The sequence below is a fragment of the Panthera tigris genome, chromosome B1 (genome assembly GCF_018350195.1).
Source record: "Panthera tigris isolate Pti1 chromosome B1, P.tigris_Pti1_mat1.1, whole genome shotgun sequence".
Classification (NCBI taxonomy): domain Eukaryota; kingdom Metazoa; phylum Chordata; class Mammalia; order Carnivora; family Felidae; genus Panthera; species Panthera tigris.
In genome coordinates this window covers 32,084,151-32,103,700 of record NC_056663.1, presented here as the reverse complement: position 1 = coordinate 32,103,700, position 19,550 = coordinate 32,084,151, and the positions used below count along the sequence as shown (strand labels likewise).

The window sequence follows — 19,550 nt, the reverse complement described above, 5'->3', positions numbered from 1 at the left end:
TCAGCCACTGTTAGCCGCTCCTGCAAAGTTTCCCTAAGAGCTAGTCCCAGAACTAGGAAGAGTCCGTTGCGGACCTGGGTACCAGTGTTGTTTCAGCACAGAGGCCCCTAGTCTCTGACCCTGCTAAGAATCTGGGTATCCATCTTTTTGAACATTAGGAGAGGGATTTAGGGCTTTTAACATTCCTCTTCCACACAACCATCCCATTCTTGTCTGGAAACTGTGTCAAGTTATAGATTTTTTTCAAGAAACTTGAATGCCATGAAAGGGGAAAGCTGCAGAGAGAAGAAAGGACACGGACATTCTAAGACTAGTGCTTACGAGTCCAAGAAACAGGATCATCTTCCTTAAACCCTGTCTCTGAAGTTCCGTGGAGCTCATAACCTCTGTGCTCAGCCAGGTAACCAACAAGGAGGGGGCATGTGGCTCTATCAAGGGAGAATTCCAAAGGGGCCACTTGGTTGGGAAAGTCACATGGCTTTGGCTCCTCTTTAAGGCGAGACACGTCTTGCTCCGGGATGCAAAGCCTGGGACACACTAAAACATGGGAATTTTCCGCGCTGCTTGGAGGAGAGTGTTGAAAGCCAATATAAATTTTTCAAACATTCACAAAGAGTGAATACCAAAAGGGACATGTAGACTATTTAGAAAGTGGACGGAGCCGGGAATGAGTGGATGACTTTGAGTATTTGTGTACGCGCACGGACTGAATCTTTGCTTCTGCCTTGGGCTCTTCTGTAGGAATCTGTGGAAGGTACGCGTTCTTGCCCATGGGTCAATAAAATGATGGGAAAAGTGGGGGAGGCGATGCAGGAGGGGGGATAAAAGTCTAGTAAGTAACTGCAGGAATAATCACACACCTTTTAAACTCGTTACTACTTGTTTGCATCATTTTCATTTTACATCAGGAAGAGAAATTCCTCTCTCTTCCAAAAAGGTCTTAATTTCTACCTCTACTTACAATAAGTTACACGTTTATTTATTTAAATAATTGTAAAACATTTTAAAATTTTTCCCTTTTTTGTTTTTTTTTTGTTTTTGTTTTGTTTTGTTTTTTAAAGAGATTAAACTATAAGCAAACACACATACAACATTTCATCATTCAGTTCAGGTTTCGTTTAAGAATGTCTTCCATGCTGGTACCCTGTTGTGTTCAATTTTTTTTTTCTGCATAAACTAAATTGGTATCTGAAAGGCTTCATAGAAAATAGAAACTTTCAACTTTTTTTTTCCTACAAAGAAAAACAAATAGTATCCAAAATATTAAGCATGAATTGTTTGCCAATTTTTTTTCTTAAATATTTTACAAACATAGGAAGGTGGTTCTCATAATGTTCATAACAAAGAATTGCATTTCTGCTCTTAGCACTGACTACGTCAATGACATCTTTTGTCCTTGTCCCCAAGAGGGTCAGTTTGTGTAGCCACCATGAGAGCTATCCAGGAAGCGGGAGGCCAGGTGAGATGCGGCTCCTTGCACACCCAAATCTGTCCGTCATGTTCGTTCTGGGGCACAACTCTCCCCAAAGAGCTCATAGTGCTTTCTTCAGTATTGGTCCATCAGAGTAAGTAGTTTTGTGCTATAAGAAAGCAGTTCCTCTTCTTTACATCGGGGGCACGACAAGTCCAGTCATGGCTGCAAGGAAAGAATGGCACAGAAATGAGACTCAGAGATGTTGACACTCATGTCTATAACCCGGAGTGAGGGGCGGGGGGTTGGGACTGACAGAGTCTGGTACAATCCGGGGAGATGGTGCACTGATACGGGAAACCATTTTCTCCAGGTCTGGTCTAGCAGACAGCCCGGTCAGAGGCACCGAAGCCTTACGGAATCACTGACATATACACAAGGCTTGTTGAAGTTTTGTTGGGAGGCCAGGAGCTATGTTTTGTCTTGTTGTGTATCAACGGGTTGTATTCTTGACAGAACAGAGGTAAACATGTAAACTAAATACTCACATCCTTGCATGATATTCATTTTGTAGCATCACACTACAAAGAAGATTGTATGGTCTCAAATCAGTTGGAACAGGAAAGAAAGCTCCAGGTGCTGAGCCCATAGCGTCACTCACCGGGTGTCGTTTATGACCAGTAGGGCTTTCTATCCATCCTAGGTTTCTATCCATTCTAGCTGAAATGTGATGAGTTTTTTTCTTGTTTTTTTTTCTAACTAGCTCATCTTCCTTTGGTGCTAACTGCTGATACGTGATGCTCGTTCACTAACAAATGCCGATCCCCTGGAATAGAAGACTTAATTGTGTTCCTAATCTGGGAGTCACCCGATCTCCACTCTTCAGCCCCTAGCCAAGTGTGGTGCTCAAGGTCTCCTCCATCTAGTGAGGAGGACACACACGATACCTGTTGGGGGCAGCGGGTTCAAGGCTTCCCCTTGATATGGAAAACAGTGTAGCCTCGGCACAATGTGGAAAAGTCACACGGCAAAATGCACCCTCTGACCTTGGCTTTCGGGTGATGAACCCATTCTTGGGAATCAGCAGAGGAGCTTCCTTGCATCAAACCTGAAAACCCTATCTAGAACTTGATCCTTTGAGTTTTATTGTCTCTGTCTCATCTAGAGCTCACCGGATACACAGAAGCATTTTGCTGAGTGGTGCTGACCAAGCTTCTAAGCAAATGGCCGAGATTCTTCCTGCTTCCCCCAACACCACCCCTCTTCCCTCCTCCCCTCCTCTTCCTCCCCCGCCCCTCCCTCTGCCCCTTCTCTCCATGCCAGCTAGTCTGCTCGGGCAAAATTGTCAGCCGCCTATTTCCCTGCCCATACAGCCTTTATTGAATGTTTGTGAGATCTGGATTAAGGTCTTACACAGCTAGCAAAGCCTTAATTATTTTTGCCTGTATTACTATATATTGAATCGATGTAACTTTTCAATAAAGGCAGTTCAATTCTGGACACTCCCTGATGATTTGGAGACATAGCAACCCTGGTAATTATCCCAGAGTGTAGGAGGTTTTTTATTTTATTTTATTTCTTTTCCTGGAGGGAGCTGGAAAATGAATCAGGCACATAGTGCATAATATTATCTTGACAATCTATACTCATCACTGCAAATGCCTGATAAATGAGGTAGAAGCTGGGAGAGTGAACACTACACGTATAACTCTCTGGCAGTGGGATTCTGGCTCACGTTTTCAACTTTAACTTGTCCATTACACTTAAAACTCATCAGCCCCTTCCTTTTTCTGGGTCGTCGGGGAGTTACCCAAGCTGCTTACTAAAAGGGCAGAGCCGCTCAAAGAAGATCCACTGCCTGCAGGAATAACAACAGATCTCACATATTTTCCTTCTTCCTACTCTCACCTCGGGCACCGGGTGGGCTGGATCTCTGCTACATGGTGACCCTGACTTTTTGCTTATAGAAACCATCGCCAACAGACAGAAAGCAGACGTTAAGTGGAGAAAAAGTAAGCATGCTCACTGTCGCGAGGGGAGCGTGCTTAACCGCACTTTGTTCAATTTCTTTCTGCCTTTGGCGTTTTCCAGGAAAACAATAATCCCCCTTTGGTCCAGGTGGAAAGCAGGTATGGGCGAAGGGTGAAGAGAGGAACTGCACTATGCTTGTCCCCAGGGAGACAGTGGGCTGTCGCAGCACAGGCTCTGGAATCCAAACGTCTGAGGTCACCTTGCTTGTGTGGCCTTGGGAAAAACGACTTGACTGAGAACGGTGATAACGGTACGACTTTCCCTTTTTGGTCACATGTGCGGCTGTGACCACCCAGGCACCTCTGACCACACTCTTACTCTCCCGCCGTCTGTCTCTAGAGAGATGCGGCTTCGTGCTGATCGCCCCGGCAATCCCAAGACTCCTTCGCTCGGGGACTGTGGCTAGCTCGTTTGAAGCCAGCTTGTTTTCTCCTTCTAGGCATCAGCGGGACACCTGGTAGCATTGGACCTTGAAGTTCTAGTCACCTGATGCCAAATGAGAAGTGGGAGTCTGCACTCCTAATTTAGGCACGGCTCTCCCCCTCCACCTCCTCCTTACTGTCTTCCTTCTTCTTAAGGCTCAAATTGGCAGAGGAATTTAGAGGGAATTGTAGGGTTCCCAAAGAGGCTCGGGACATTTCAGCGATTCTATAGAAAGGAGACTAGATCCCAGAGCCTGTGCCTACGCGCAACTGATAAAATCGTCACTCCTGCCGACACGGAACGTGTGGCTCAGCCACCTCCTCAGTCTAGTTATTCTGACCTGTGGGGGACCAGAAGCTCACATGGCTGAGGACCCTAGGGAGGGTCTTCTGGCGACTGCTGTCCCTGCAGAGAAACCTCACTATGACCGCACAGACCCTTCCAGCATTTGGGACCAACTCAACTCTGAACGGGTCACACCACAGCTAGACTTAGGCAAGCAGCCACAGGCAGGGGGTAGATTCCGGGTCATGGGAGCAGGTGAAAGACCTGTCCCGGCATTCCTGAGGGCCAAAAGCCAGGCAGGGCCCATCGTTGAGTATCTTCTGCCCAGAAGATCTGAGGCAACCAGCTCAACTCGCCCAACTGAGTGCACGCACAAGAGAGATAAAGGAGGGGTGGCAAGTGGAAGTGAAGTCGTACTTTTCCTCCTCGAAGTGAAGCTGGAAATGTTGGCAAGGGTTGCCTGCAAGGAGGAAAGGGCTGCATCCCTCCCGACTTCCTCCTACACCTGCACTCCTTCTTGGCCTTTCGGGGGGCCCTCGCTCTACATTTCCCCAGCGAGAACTGTGTGGCCCCCACTTGGTTAAGGGACATGACTAAAATTACAGAACTTAGGGGAGACATCATCACCGACGCCGGCAGGCAGAAGGGAAAGATACACCAAATATTCAACAACTGTATCCACTTCCCGGTCTCGAGATGAAGCCATTCATAAAAAACGTTCTGAGCATATCCCCCAAGGATGAGATGGAAACCACTGGTTGTTGAGGAGAGACCAGGCAGGTAGTGACACTGAGGCGCAGGCTGAGCCTCTTTCTCTATGGATCAGGCACCTAGATTAGAACCAAACAGATCTATATTGTCCCCCTCAAATATACAGATGTTTCCAACTACTCACACGTTGGATGGCATGTTTCCCAGCTGCTTTTTCTCATTGAAAGTGAAAGAATTTTCAGGGACCTCTTCTTAGGGCTGAGCTTCCAGTTCCCGTTTCACAGTTTGTCTGTCCAGTCACTTGACTTTGAGGCGACACCACTGTCTCTTATGGTAGAATGGGACAGGAACCTACCGTGCCTCCCAGAGCTCTGCTCGGCCACAACTGGCAGATGAACCCTCACAGGTGACCCAGAGGGTCAGGAATCTATGCATAATCATAAAGCTACTAGGCAGATGCCGTCCTGGGGACGGCACAGGTCATCTGAGGTTCTGCTGAGCTCAGAGGCTCTGATCCATAAGGGGTTAACCAAACCTCTGCCCTGCTCGGTTTTAGCCAATGCCGCTAGTCGTGAATGTTTTCATGTCAAGACATGAAAAAGAGCCTAAAAATAATGTGGGTCGTCAGGATCCATGGTGTTCAGCAGGTTCCAATTTGCTCTTTTGCCATCAGCTGGCTCCCATTCACAGCGAGATGATTAGATTCTCGTGCACTCATCACATTTGTGTAATGTTATGTCATACTCTATTTTCAGACATTGCTCAAAAATGGGTTGGATGGGTGATATTCATTTTTGTTCTTAGACGGTGTATGTCTTTTTTCTTTCTTTCTTTCCTGCCCCACCCCAGATCAGGCACCTGCTATCAATCTGGCTGGCATGTAACCAGAACTCTCACAATGGGCTGGTTGCTCCCAATGGATCCTGTCCATTTGTGCCATGGGAATATGTATGCAGTGTAGACGGCAAGACAGGTAGGTAAGCAGCTATCACCATACGGTATCTGATGTGGCAACGAGGCACCTTCTGGGAAACGGTGACACGGCCCTGTGGAAACCAAAGGTCTGGGGAGTCCAGACACTCCCAGAGGGTGTATATGGCTCTATCATAGTTAATTCTGTGACCTCAAAGAGCTGTCCGACTTCTCTGTGTTCCTCCATCTTGCTCTTGGATGGAGTACAAGCTCAGTTGTACAAGCCGTCTGTGACCCATGGTGAAAACACCAAAGCACCTCTTGGTAGGTACATGGTTAAAGATGGGGAATGATGCTGTGCTGTTTGCTCTTACTCTGCTGGCCCTGTGGCCCATCTATCATGGCGGTACCAAAGTGGTACCTTTGCTTACCTCTGAATCCATTTCCATTGCCACTGGAGCAGGCAGGTGAAGGGGAGCCTTGTGGCCTGATGACAGGGGCAAAGGCACTCTTCTGTTTGACAGCAGGAAAAACTGAAGAGGAAAATGGAAGGATGGAGGACGTGCTAGAAGATCCAACAGTAGGACTTGATGACATGACTGGAAAGCAAAGGCACAATCCTCTTAGGAAGGGACAAACCTAGGAACGAAGTCCTCTCTTCAGGACATACAACCAACACACATTACTCATTGGTTCCAGGCATTGTCCCAGATTCTGGGGATTCAAAACAAAGTAGAATGCAACAACGTCCCCGCCTTGCCCAGTGGAGGGAACACACAGACAAAACAATGGACAGGTTCACAGTCCTACTGGAGGAACATACACGATGCTAAGGAGACTCAGCAGACACAGTCCTCTTCTGCCAGGGAGTCAGGAAGACAGCAGCAGGAGGTAATACGATGATAGGTCTTTGCTCACGACTAGAAGCTTGACAAGAGAACACTAAGACCAACATTGGCAAAATCATCAAATCTACTCAAGAATGGAAACCTCTTTTTCACCCTAAAAAGAAGTCCTGGCTGGGAGCTCTGCGCTTCCCTGGTAATTCTCAGCGCTCCAGAGGTTTCATCTACAGGGTTAACATCTCTGAGAGTACCATCTCTGTGGGCCACTGCCTCATTAAATGTAAACGTTTATTAACATCTAGGAGATTACCTCCCTCTCTCTCTCTCTCTCTCTCTCTACTTTCAAAGCCCCTGGGAAATGAAGTTGCAAGTTAGGCCCCTCTGATGTAATGTGTAGAAAAAAACACCAATATTAACACTAAAATTACTTAAAGGATGCCAAAAGCTAAGTGTTGTAATTTCCAAGAAAAATAAAGGCAATTTCCACAATGAAATGCCCTACCTCTTAATGTCAGATACTCCACCAAGTTACATCATACAAGAAGATAATTTTATCTTTTCTGTTCAACTAGCTCAAGTAAGGGGTAATCTACAGTTCACAAGGGTAAAATTGGCAGATACAGCATCTTGGAGAATAAGGTCAAGTTCCAGGGATTCATTTTAGCACCGTCTCCAGAATTCTGAATTGTCCTATGACGTCGTGAAGGAATTACTGAAACCTAATGGTCAAGGCCAGGAGTGCTAACTTCTGCTTCGTATCTTCAGTGACCCAGCTACCCAAAAAAGTAAATTTTGAAAGTGAGGACATGTACGTGACTTATGGTTCAAAGACCAAGTACAGGGTGAATTGAAGGTCAACTGTTCTGATGTCCTCTGTAAGACTCCATTCCCGTTTCTTGTCTCTCCATATTTTCTACCTCCATATGAAGATACACTTTGGGCTATGGTCACACAATTACATATATAAAATCACCATATAGCATCCCTGCAATATGATGTCTTTTATAGCCAAACTACAAACCAAAGACCTCAAAAAAAGAGCTTTATCTGAAAACTGCTCATCCTTATGTAGTCCTGATTTAAGCGCAGAAAGACACATCTGAGTACATGTCTGTCTTTCCGCAAGTAATAGTAATCAAGAGAAAAAATTGGAAAGGAGGATGAAGTCTTGGAAGAATCTCACATAATACTTGAAGATTAAACTGAAGAAAAAATTGGGCTAATTCACTATTATTACAGAATAGGACACAGGGCTAACCATTGGGAGTGGATTGTATTCATACTCTCAAGCAAAATCTCCTCTTCTAGCATCGGCTTTCACATCAATAAAATGAAGTCGTGGACCTTTCCCCTTTCTGGAAGGCACACAACTCGAGGCCAAAGAAAAAGCTGAGACTCCGGAGGCCCTGATTCCGATCACAGTCCAATCTCCACCACTCCATGTGAACCATGCAGGCACCAAGATGGCACCTTGACTTCTGAGTCTGCAAAAGCACCACCTCTCCTCCTACACCATGATAAAGGAGGGTTTTTTATAACATTAGGCACACATATACACCCTTGATTCCATTTATATTCAGCACCTGATTCACTTTTACAAATACCTCTTTTCTAAACAACAGATCTCAAACTAAAGTAGATTCATTAGGTCAAATGTGGCCGCCTCTCCATGAAAGAGTCGCCTCAAACTTCGCTAAGTAACATGGAACAATTGTTGCAGAGTTGAATAAGCACAGAGTTATAATATGCCCAATTAAAATACCTTTTAGGAAACTTTTGTGAAATGCTAAATACCCAACTTAATTTAAAATTTAATGCAACTATAACAAAAATCCCAAGAGGAATTTTAATTTGTGTATGTCCACAAACCCAGTTGTTATGTTTATCTATTTAAAAAACAACAACGCTATAAGAGCCAGAAAGTTCTGTTAATACTTCAAAAGTACTAAGAAAGCATTTATCTTAACAGATATTAAATCTTACGAAAAATCTACATCAATGAAGTCAGTGTTATATGAGTGTAGAAACAGGCAGACAAATCCTTGGAGAAAATAGAGGCCAGAAACAGACCTGGATATATATGAGAACTGAAACTTAATAAAGGCGACATTTCAAATTAATGGGGACATAAATGCATGGGAACAATATACAAGCCCCCCAGAGACAAAATTTAAAGTGCTTCCTCGTGTTAAACACTAAAGTAATGTAAGTGGATTAATGAGTTATTTGCTAAAACAAAATTATAAAGGCGCTAGTAGAAAAATTAGGAAGGTTATATAATCTACATAATCCTTTCAACCTCAAAGCCTAAACAGAACATCACGGAACAGATTTGCCCCATGACGCAAAACTTCCTTAACACGCAGAGAAAAGGCAAATGACAAATTAGGAAAAATCTTTATCATAATTATTTAGATATGTTCTTATCCTCAATAGCTAATAGGCTTTTATAAATCAATTAGAAAACAGAAAAACATCCCAATGAGGAAAATGGGCAAAGGATCAGAAAAGCAAAGTCACAAACATGAGTGAGACATGAGTGAAAATGACCAAAAGACTCTCATAGGCCTAAAACATTTTCAAACTGATTAGAAATCGAATGCAAATTAGAACAGTCATGAGAGGTTACTTTCCACTTTACCAAACTGCCAAAGATTAAGGAGAAAGGAACAGGGCAGGGAAACAGATACTCTTCCTTTACTAAGGGGAGGTTTCATCTCTCTGGGGGGACTTTGGCAATGTGTATTTAAAATCAAAGTATTTTAAAATGTGCCTATTTTTTAACCCAGCAATTTAATTTTGAGAAGTTAATCCCAAGGAGATAATCATAAATTTGCAAAAAAAAAAAAAAAAAAAATCGATCCAAGGGCATTTTTATAATTGTGAAAAATTGGGAAATAATGGAAATGACCAAACAATGGGGTAAACTATATTAAGTCTATAAAATAGAATGCTATGCAAATATTAAAGCTAATGTTGGAGAAGAATATTTGCCGACATGGAAAGATATGCCTCCTCAGATGAATAGGACAAATTACATCATAACATATACGTCAAACCCAATTTCATTTTTTTAATTATTAACTTTTTTTTAATTTTAGAGAGAGGGAGCACGTGAGCAGGGGAGAGGAGCAGAGGGAGAGAGGGAGAGAGAGAGAGAGAATCTTTTAATTTTTTTTTTTAACGTTTGTTTATTTTTGATACGGAGACAGAGTGTGAGCCGGGGAAGGGCAGAGAGAGAGGGAGACAGAATCTGAAGCAGGTTCCAGGTTCCAAGCTCTGAGCTGTCAGCACAGAGCCCAACACCGGGCTCGAATTGATGAACCGTGAGATCATGACCTGAGCAGAAGTTGGACGCTTAACCAACTGAACCACCCAGGAGCCCCGAGAGAGACAGAGAGAGAGAGAGAGAGAATCTTAAGCAGGCTCCATGCTTAGCACGGAGCTCAATCCCATGACCCTGGGTTCATGACCTGACAAATCAAGACCCTAACAAATCAAGAGTCAGGCCTTCAACCATCTGAGCAACCCGGGGGCCCCAACTCAATTTTATTTTCTAAGAACACGTACAAAGCAAAAATTTAGAAGGATGTGATATACATCAAAACTTTTAACAATGTTATCTCTGGCCGATGGATTATGAATGTTCTTAAATTTATTCCTTTAACTTCTCCATATTTTCAAAATCTTCTATGATGAACATGCATTAATTTTGATGTAGCAGAAACCAGTAAAAGCTGTTAAAAGAAACAAATGGAAAATCTCCTTTTTTTTTTTTTTTTTTGGTTAAAAATTATATAATCCTTAGCACTAGGCCTAATAGCTTTCCTGGCTGTTAATAATGCTCCTCTTTGATCTAAGGCTTTACTACCTGTAAACAAGGTTGCCTGTTAACTTTTCTGCTACAAAAAAGCAGACACTGATAAATTTTCAAAATCCTGGGAAAAGCTTATTGATTATAGTGAACTTCACAAGGCAAACATCACTCCTTATATCTGTTCTCCATTCTCAGGACCCAGGTCTGCATCATTGACAGATTTTATGGAGCCTAGCTTCCAATCTGTGACTTTGATAATTTTGCCGCTTTTCTTTTACTCCCTCTTTCATTGATCCCATGGCAGAATTCCATTTGTTGTGCATCAGAGAAGACACTGCAATTTTCAAAATGTATCTATCCACGACTAGAAGGTTATCCTTTAAAAGTTAACAGCGGTTGTCCCTGCACGGAAATAAAGCGTGTCATTTCTCTTTTCTTTTTTACATATACTTGCTTTTCAAATTGTGTATAATGAGAATGTTACTATTGTAACAGGGTTTCTTTTTCCTTCCCGGAGTAAAAGACAATAGAAATATGTCAAAATGTTAACAAGGTTGTTTTTTATGGTGGGAGTACGCTTTCTTTTTGAAACTACTTCCATATGTTCTAAATTTCCTATAGTAATCATTTAATACTCTACAATAGAAAATGTCTTGATATCTGTTGTTGAAAACATAAAAATATTGAGCCCCAGGGCATAGGCTAAAACTATGTAAATGAAGTAGGAGTCCCTGAGCACGGGTTGGATTTCTGCCCGTATAGATTCTGCCCCAATCTTTGGAATTGCTCGATGGCTATCCTGCTTTGGAAGAAGTGGTCCCACAAGTGTCACAAGCCTGTTGAGTAGACCATCTTTGGGGACACCAGCGGGCGCCATTTTAGGAAAGCTGATCACATCTACTTGCAACTGAGAATTTCTCTGGACAACTCTCTCTCTATGGATAGAGGCCAAAGTAAAGGCAAGTCCGTCTGGCCCCCAAATCTCTGTGAACATGGGGAGTTAAGGAAAAACCACTTTTCTTCTTACAAGGATTGATTGGCCTGCATAGGCCCAGCTGGAACTCACCGGGCACATATCCTCCTTTGCATCGAGCCATTGCATTTGTTGGCGCTAAGGGGTCTGTCGGCATTTCATTATAACCCCCTATTGTCAGGGGTTTAGAATTCAGCCATAAAAACCTGCACTGAGCTGGAACTTGGCACACACTGCTACCGCCAGGAAGTGAAGTTTGTATGTGAAATTGAAAAAACATCTGTCCGGCCATTTTTGAAGCAGTGTGAGAGCGAAAGCAGTCAAGACGCAGGTTTTTGATACTCTGCGATGGACATCGTGCAAATCAACTTGACCGAGAGGCTTGGCTTTTTATTTATTTATTTTCTTAACGTCTCTGGCAAGTGATTGCTCCGGGGCAGGGCCCGGCTGCATCAGCATCGCTTAAAAAAGAAAACGAAAAATCATAGACTGGTGTTTTCAGACACAAGCAACTGAATTGACAAAATGGTTTCCCCTGGGCTGTTTTTTATATTTCCCAGAGAAGTTAAGACTTAGCTGGCTAGAAATACAGGTCAGATGCTATTGTAATGAACTCCATGGGGTATTCAGTATTTTTGCAGTAGGGGATTTTATTGTAATGAATGCACTGCTTGGAATCCATTCTCGGTTTGCAACTGCTTCGGACCCTCCTTCAGAAAATAACGGTGCGAGAGATCACACAGACCCAGGAGGAGCAAGGAGAAGGTTCTCTGTTGTGTTTCCCTACTCCCGTTGGGCAGGGTGCCTCTTTCTGGTCTGTATAAGCCATCTTGTTTTAATGGGTGATTTGAAGAATTGGGTGTTATCATTTTTCTTGTGGCAGTGGGATCAAACGATCAAGAAAGGATAGTGGAAGGAAGTTGTCACTGCTGCAGTGGGAAAGGAAGCTCCCGACCAAATGAATTAGCTAATAAGAAACAAGCAATTACCCAGTGGGCATATGCATTTAGCTGTCCCTCTTTTCTCTCTCTGTCACTCTCTATCTCTATCCCTTTCTATCTTTCTCTGTCCCTCTCTGTGTCTCTGTCTCTTTCTGTCCCTCTCTCTCTCTCTCTCTCTCTCGCTCTCTCTCTCTCTCTCTCTCTCTATATATATATATATATGTCTCCCTGCCTCTATCTCTCTCTCTCATCCCTATTCATCCACACCTGTCTTTCTTTTGGTCTCTCTCCCTCATCACCACACTACATACTATATTATTATATTGACCATATTTGAGCTACAAAAATGACAATTAATATGGTTCAGCTTTATACATGGATTTTTATTGATAAATGTATGTTGAACATATGAAACTATTTGGGGGAAAAAAGTAATTTCATGCTGTTTGGTCTAATAATGTATTATAAATACAAAAAGTATTTCTTACATTATTGAATAATTTTAGAACATGGTATTCTGAACCTGGTGACATGTTTCTAGTCCTATTTTTATGATTTATTGGCTACAAATCCTTGAGTAAGTCATTTAATATCCCTTGATAACTTAAAGGGAAAATGATAATAATAATTACAATCATAGCCATGGCATAAATTGTTGTGGGGATCCCACTGGGGTCTATATGTGAACATGCTTTTTAGACTGTAAAGTAGAATGCAGTTGTGAATTACTCTTGTTGTCACCATTATTATGTGACATTCTTTACACAATGGCTCTCTTGCCTTTGTATCGCTTGTAGGGGCTATTGGAGATGTGGTCCCTTCTACACAGTGATGCATGGGAGATATCTCTCCAAGATCTCAGCAACAGAAAAATCAGGTTTCTTCAGAGCTCCCCCCCGCCCCACACCAAGAAACGTGTGGACACAAAATCTTATGACAAGTAATGTTTCTCTCTTTGCTTTCCCATCTTGTAAGCCTCCGAACCAAGTTGATGGCTCTCTTGAATAGACTGAATAGCATCCAGGTTAGTCCTTGGATTCGTCTAATTTTCCTATCCATATTTTTAAATTTTATCTCAGTTTCTTATAGTTATTATTTTATACTTTCAAAGCACTCATCTCACTATTAATATCCCCCCGAAATATTTTTGGAAGACGATAAGGTAAAAACAAGTAAAGAACTAAACAAATCAAGAAAGCAATAGTTTGTTTATCTAGACCGCCATGATCTATCCATATTTTTAAATTTTATCTCAGTTTCTGGAGGTCATTATTTTATACTTTCAAAGCATTCATCTCACTATTAATATCCCCCCAAATATTTTTGGAAGAAGATAAGGTAAAAACAAGTAAAGAACTAAACAAATCAAGAAAGCGATAGTTTGTTTATCTAGACCGCCATGATCTAATTGATCCAGGCCATTGGACATGACAGACACAGAACTCATGTCTTTACAGCAGTACGATTTTAGTTGTAGTAGAAGAACCAACCTCTGGTCTCTGCTACTTGGTTACTACGTCCTTATCACACTGAGTAGACTGTTGAAGGTAATGATTTGAACAGGTAATACAGAAATAACTCATGGGTGTGTGTCCACAGAGAACCACAAGGCTGTGAAAGGCAGCCTCCAGATCCTTGGCATGTCACAGCCTGAGCTGTGTGCTGCCCTTGACTTGCCCTTGTCCCTGGCCTGGAGGAACCATTCTGGTGAACAGAGGGCCTGCTGAAGAGCCTTGCAATTGGAGCCAGAATTTCAAGAACATTCCACTCGCTCACACAGACTCTCCATGGCGTCTTCTCCCCTGGCCCGAAGTATCCCCCAGGTAGGTCTGAAGAACACATATTCTCTCAGGTTTCTTAGCCCACGAAGCAACCCAAAAGAGTTTTCACGACCCCCTAGGACATCTAGCTAGCCCATAATAGGATTAAGAGGTCCGTCTCACAACACTCTCTCATGAGTAGCTAAATTCCATCTCTCGGAAGGTACGTAAGGAGGAGAGGGCCATGTAACAAAGCAACATGGGAGCATGGTGTGATACACAAATCAACCAAATCACAAATTCTGTGTTCAAATGATGGCCCGGCTCTATCCTCGCTGTGTGATCTCGGATAAGTCAACTGCTGTGCGCCTGAACCTCCTCACCCACAACAAGGAGGAAGTTCTTATCAGGATTAAATAAAACATTACATCCCAAAGTGCCTAACTGAGAGTGTGCATAATGGTAGCTGAAATGGAATCTCAGTTCCCCTCTCCTGTCCATATGAGCCGCATTGCCCTTTCTTTGCAAAAAGCAATTATCTTCCCTCTTTGTCTTTCCTTCAGAAGGCTTTGAGCAACCAAGTGCACCAAAGTCCAACCGACGGTGAAGAGCAGAGGGCAGGAAGGACATTTCCTCGGAAAACTGGGTTCCTCCTCCACGAGTTAGTCAGATGTAGGGATGCAACTCTCCCTCAAAAGGGTGTACAGTAAAGCCCAGGGACAGAGAGACAGGGAGAGCCGGACAGAGGGAAGGGGCACTTACTTCCATACGGGGAGCCTGTGGGGGAGCCGTTTAGAAATCCCGGTGACCCAGGGACGCCCAGGTTGGCCATGGGGACGTTGCTGTAGCCGTTCATGCTGTTACTGGAGGTGCTGTAGTTAGACTGCTGGGGGGTGGAGCTGGAAGAGTAGCCCCGCGGAGAGATGCTGCTTGTGTTGCGGATGTACCCTGGACAACAAGGAGAAAATCCAGGTAAACGAACCGGCACACGCAGCCAGCACAGGCCAAACATGGCGGCACGGGCCCGCGTGGCCCCCAGATGGCAGAAACCCCCCCGGAGCCACCCTGGGGCAGGGTGGGATGTCTGCACTTTGTCTTCAGCCTTCTATCCTCCTCTCCCTTCCCCATCCTACAACCAGGCCATGTCCCTGACAGCCCCTCCCTCCTCTTGGTTCCCATCTGCAGTCAACATCTCCAGCTCAGACCGAGGAGTAGTGACTAGCGGTTGGGTGCAGTGACAGCTCCCAAATCATCCTTCACGTCAAGTCCTGTGAGATCTCCAGGGTGTCACTGAGGAAGGCATTCTGGGGTCAAGTTGTGTACTGTAGCTATCCCTTGTCTTTTCGCATATGTGGGGCCTAGAGAATAAGCAAACCAGTTTACATCTGCTAACCTAGTGTTTCCCAAATTTAACACACCACAGTATCTTTCCCGGGAGTGGTGGGCAAAAGGGATCCTGATAACCTCCCAAGGGCCACCAGGACTCTGCAGATCACAACTTTGGGAACGTGAGTTCAAGGTTGTTACCATGCCCTGGGTGGGCGTGGGGAACATCTTCATTTAAAAATTGCTGTTAAATTCATCTAAATGTGCCATTCTTTGGCCAAAGACTTGGAAGCATCCGCCATCGAGTGCAGGGAGATCAGGTCTGTGGGAGGGATGGGAAGGGATGGCAGGGTTCTCATACTTCTGAAACCCCAGCACGGAGACATCACCTAACCTATCCTGAAATAATCCATTTTGGATAACAGTCTCTAAAGCTATGTAAAAAATGACCCAAGTCAGAGAAGGAGGAGGAGGAGGAGGAGGAGGAGGAGGAGGAGGAGGAGGAGAGAAGAAGAAGAAGAAGAAGAAGAAGAAGAAGAAGAAGAAGAAGAAGGAGGAGAGGAAGAAGAAGAAGGCTATAATATGTCCACACTCACCCTTCTATAAGAAAAACGCAGCCTGGGCATGAAAATGAGGCATTGCCTTCTGATGGATGAATGAAATTGGAAACAAAGCTATCCCACAGTTAGGGACATGATCAGGAAATTTATTCCTTTTAAAACATGATTTGTGATAAACTTAACACCTTAATAAAATCGACCTCGGTGACAAAAATCTTTACACGATATACTTCAGGTGTAAAAAGCACTGTTAGCTAGAAAGTGTGCTGCTATGTATTTGTATATGAGATAATACACACATAGAAGTCACCAAATAAAGCCAAGCCACTCACCCTTGGCTCCTAGGAAGAGAGGGTTGTGCATAATAAATAAACGATAATGGCAATGACTCAGCCTCCTTTCACTATTCAAGCTGATGATCCCAAGAGCAGAAGTGCACATTTGAGTCAAAGAGTACCTGTACGTCTAGTTCCAGGAAGCCGAAACCATTCTAAATAAGTAACAGTCCCTCCTAACCTTAAATATCTTCAATTAAGGGGATTCGACCCGGGACCTAAAAAGCCCCCAAATCTAACAAAACATCACCTATCATGTTGAGATAATCCAATATGTGATCGGGGGGGGGGGGGGGACACGCTTTTCCGATGGTACATGAATCAAGCTTCACCTCCCTCCACTCACGCAGAACCAACGTTTTAAATGGAGAAGGTGCTTGAAGCCTGCCTCCGGGAAAGGCTGTACCTTGATTATTTCCCTGTGTTGACTCTGAGATGCTGACGCCAAGCTGGCTGCCGTACGAATTGATGCCCATCATGCCACCGTGAGCCGGAGAGCTGGAGAGAGCTGGGATCTGGCTGGGATTCCTGGGGACACTGTACAGGGCTTCCGCGATGTCTGCGGCCCGCTTCAAAATGATGTCCTACAGAATGGCAGGTTGAGGTGAGCGTTTTTATTCAGCGCAAAGACTCAAGCTCAACCGAGTGTAAGAGGTCAACGTCTAACCTGGTTATTGTGTGGTGTGCCATAGAGGGCCTCCACCAGATCCGCAGCTCTTTTCAACAGCATTTCCTAAGAAAAGGGAAGAAAGGGTAAGGGATGAGCAAAGGTAAACCACCCCCCCCCCCGCAGTGGCAAACACAAAGGAAAATTATGCATAAAAATCAAAAGTCCAGACATCCTCCCGGAAATATAAATAACTGGCTAAGAGGTCCTGTATAATTGGTGTGACAGGCAGAATTATACCTGTACTTATAAATCCCTCTATAAATATGTATCTACACGGAATCCATCTAGATAAAACGGTTCCATACATGATTGCACTACCAAAACCAAAACGCGACCAGATTCAAGGTGGAGCTGGTTAAAATTAATAAGGTCTGGGAAGTGCCATTAAAAACTTTCAGACCATTCCATTTATAAGATCTGGTACTCTAATTAACCAGAAATTCTTCAAATGATTGACTGGCCTGAGTTTAGCTGCTTGCCAAGGAGTTGTTCGTAATACTGAAATGATCTTGGCAGGGCCTTCTGCAAAATTTTATTCTAATAAAGATGAATTCTTTCAATAATATTTCCCCCTGTTCACTTTAACCAGAGAGAATTAGTAATCAGTAATCCCTTTCGTCTCATTTTGTCTTTTCCACCTCCTGCTTTGAACAGCCTCTTAAATTGCTATTAACCTACTTTCCAGATATCATCTAATTTAATGGTGGGGCTGGGGATTTTTCCAAGAGGAGAAATAAAGGTGTGATGGAGAAGCGAATGTGGTACTTGAATTTTACTCACAGTACAGAGAAGAGAACACGGCATATTATAATGTGTGTACTCAAAATGCGAGTAGAGACGTTAAAGTTTAATAATGTCTCCTTAATTGAATGTCTAATAAATTAATGTGCTTTTCAATACGGAAAGCTAAAATAATGGGCCAAGTTCATGACATAATTGTCCATAAGCAAGTTCACTTAAAAGTGATTCATTTCACAGAAATTTTACATGGAGGCATTTTTCACTTCACAAAATACCCGCATACGGGGTAGTGCCTCTGTGAATACCTGATTGTGGCTTAATGTGCCCTTGCAACTACGGGCACATAAAATTAGACTGAAACACAAAAGAGGGAGGACTTACATTTTTAAGCAATTATACAATTATTTATTTTCATAAAGTTGGCAATGTTTTATAAGCTGGATGCTTGCAGTGTATCTGTTTTTGAGGACAAAATTTTCAGATTTCACATTCCCTCAGGTATTAATTTTCTGGATTCATCTAAGTTTGCTGAAATCCTATAATAAGGTTTTCACCTGCCAACTTCCAAAGCATTTTTCTTTTTACCTTAGCTAATCTCTCTGGGTCCCCAGGATGCCTTGGAATGACTTTCTGCAGTCTTTGGAAACCGTAGTCTATGGTGGGTTCATTTAATGCTGAAAAATAAAAGTCCTCTTTTTGAGTATGTTTCATGGTCATAAAGCAGAGCTTCTCAGTAAGTCTTCCACCCGCAAAGAGAAAGGTTCTGGTATTATCTGAGAATCGATACATAATGGGTACAATTCGTTAAGGAATTTTTTGCGGTCGACATTGGTTAATTCACATTTGCAAGTTTGGAATTCACAGTAGTTTAGTGTCTTCGCATTCGAACGATATTTCAGAATTTCGGGATTATTACATTTACTTACCATTCTGCCTTAAGTGCATACAACTTCTCCTTCTCCGCTCACTCTCAAATAACCAGAAATATTACACACTCGACCATCTCCCAGTTTTCTACAAAGACAATAAGCTACCCTTACATGCTTTTTCTCTTCCCCCCTCTTCCGTTTCCCAAGTATACCTTTATCATCTATTAATTCTCCTAATTATCAGTTTTTCTTATTCTCCTAAATATTTCCATTCATACATATACAAACCTTCTGTGAATTTATTCTCCCAAAGCCCTGTTCTTATGCAATACACTTTCAGAATTTCCCATTACATTTTGCTACATGTACATTCATATACTGTCAGGCTCCACCATATGCTGAAAGTTCCATAGAGTCAGGACACATGCTTTGCTTTGCCACTGTGTTCCCATTGTTGAAGACAGTGCCCGGCACATAGTAGGCATTTGGCATCAGCAATTTGTAAAATGAGTGAGGGACAGAGTGAATGAATGACACATCTCCCCATTTCTACCATGCTAAAGAATTTTTGGAGTGGATTCCCTTATCCTTTCTCCTTCTTCCTGTCTTCTTTGAGTTTTTATAAGTCTGTTGTTTAAATTTTGTAGTTTCAAAATTAACGCATGATCAAAGTAAAGAAAAAAGATGCAAAGAATAAAAAAATAATCACCTGCACTCCCATTAGGCAGCAGTAAACACAGGAGGGTGTACTTCCTTTTTTAATCTTCCTTTTTGCACATATGTTTTATGAATATTTGTTGCTATTATTCTAAATATCAAAGCAACACCTCTGGTTCAAAAGAATTATTCAAAAAATTTAAATGCGGAAACAAAAATACAATCATCCATAATCTCACCATTTTAGAGATGAGCTGGGTTAGCATTTTTGCTCATATCCCTA

General features: G+C 42.9%; 1 protein-coding gene across 8 annotated transcripts in view; it reads right to left on the bottom strand.

Moving 5' to 3' along the window:
• Positions 1-1,286: 1,286 nt before the first annotated feature.
• The window catches only part of EBF2 (EBF transcription factor 2), a 191,220-nt gene continuing 172,956 nt past the window's right edge, over positions 1,287-19,550 (bottom strand). For 4 of the 8 annotated variants that reach the window (XM_042983190.1, XM_042983189.1, XM_042983188.1 and 1 more), the window contains 6 exons: positions 18,327-18,415; positions 16,998-17,063; positions 16,737-16,914; positions 14,872-15,057; positions 6,205-6,372; positions 1,287-1,636 (listed from right to left, as the gene is read on the bottom strand). In XM_042983190.1, the coding sequence (XP_042839124.1) occupies positions 1,605-1,636; positions 6,205-6,372; positions 14,872-15,057; positions 16,737-16,914; positions 16,998-17,063; positions 18,327-18,415 (719 nt within the window). In that variant the 3' untranslated portion in view covers positions 1,287-1,604. The remainder of the gene's footprint in view (positions 1,637-6,204; positions 6,373-14,871; positions 15,058-16,736; positions 16,915-16,997; positions 17,064-18,326; positions 18,416-19,550) is intronic. The other 4 variants (XM_042983193.1, XM_042983191.1, XM_042983195.1 and 1 more) reach the window with 2 other exon arrangements.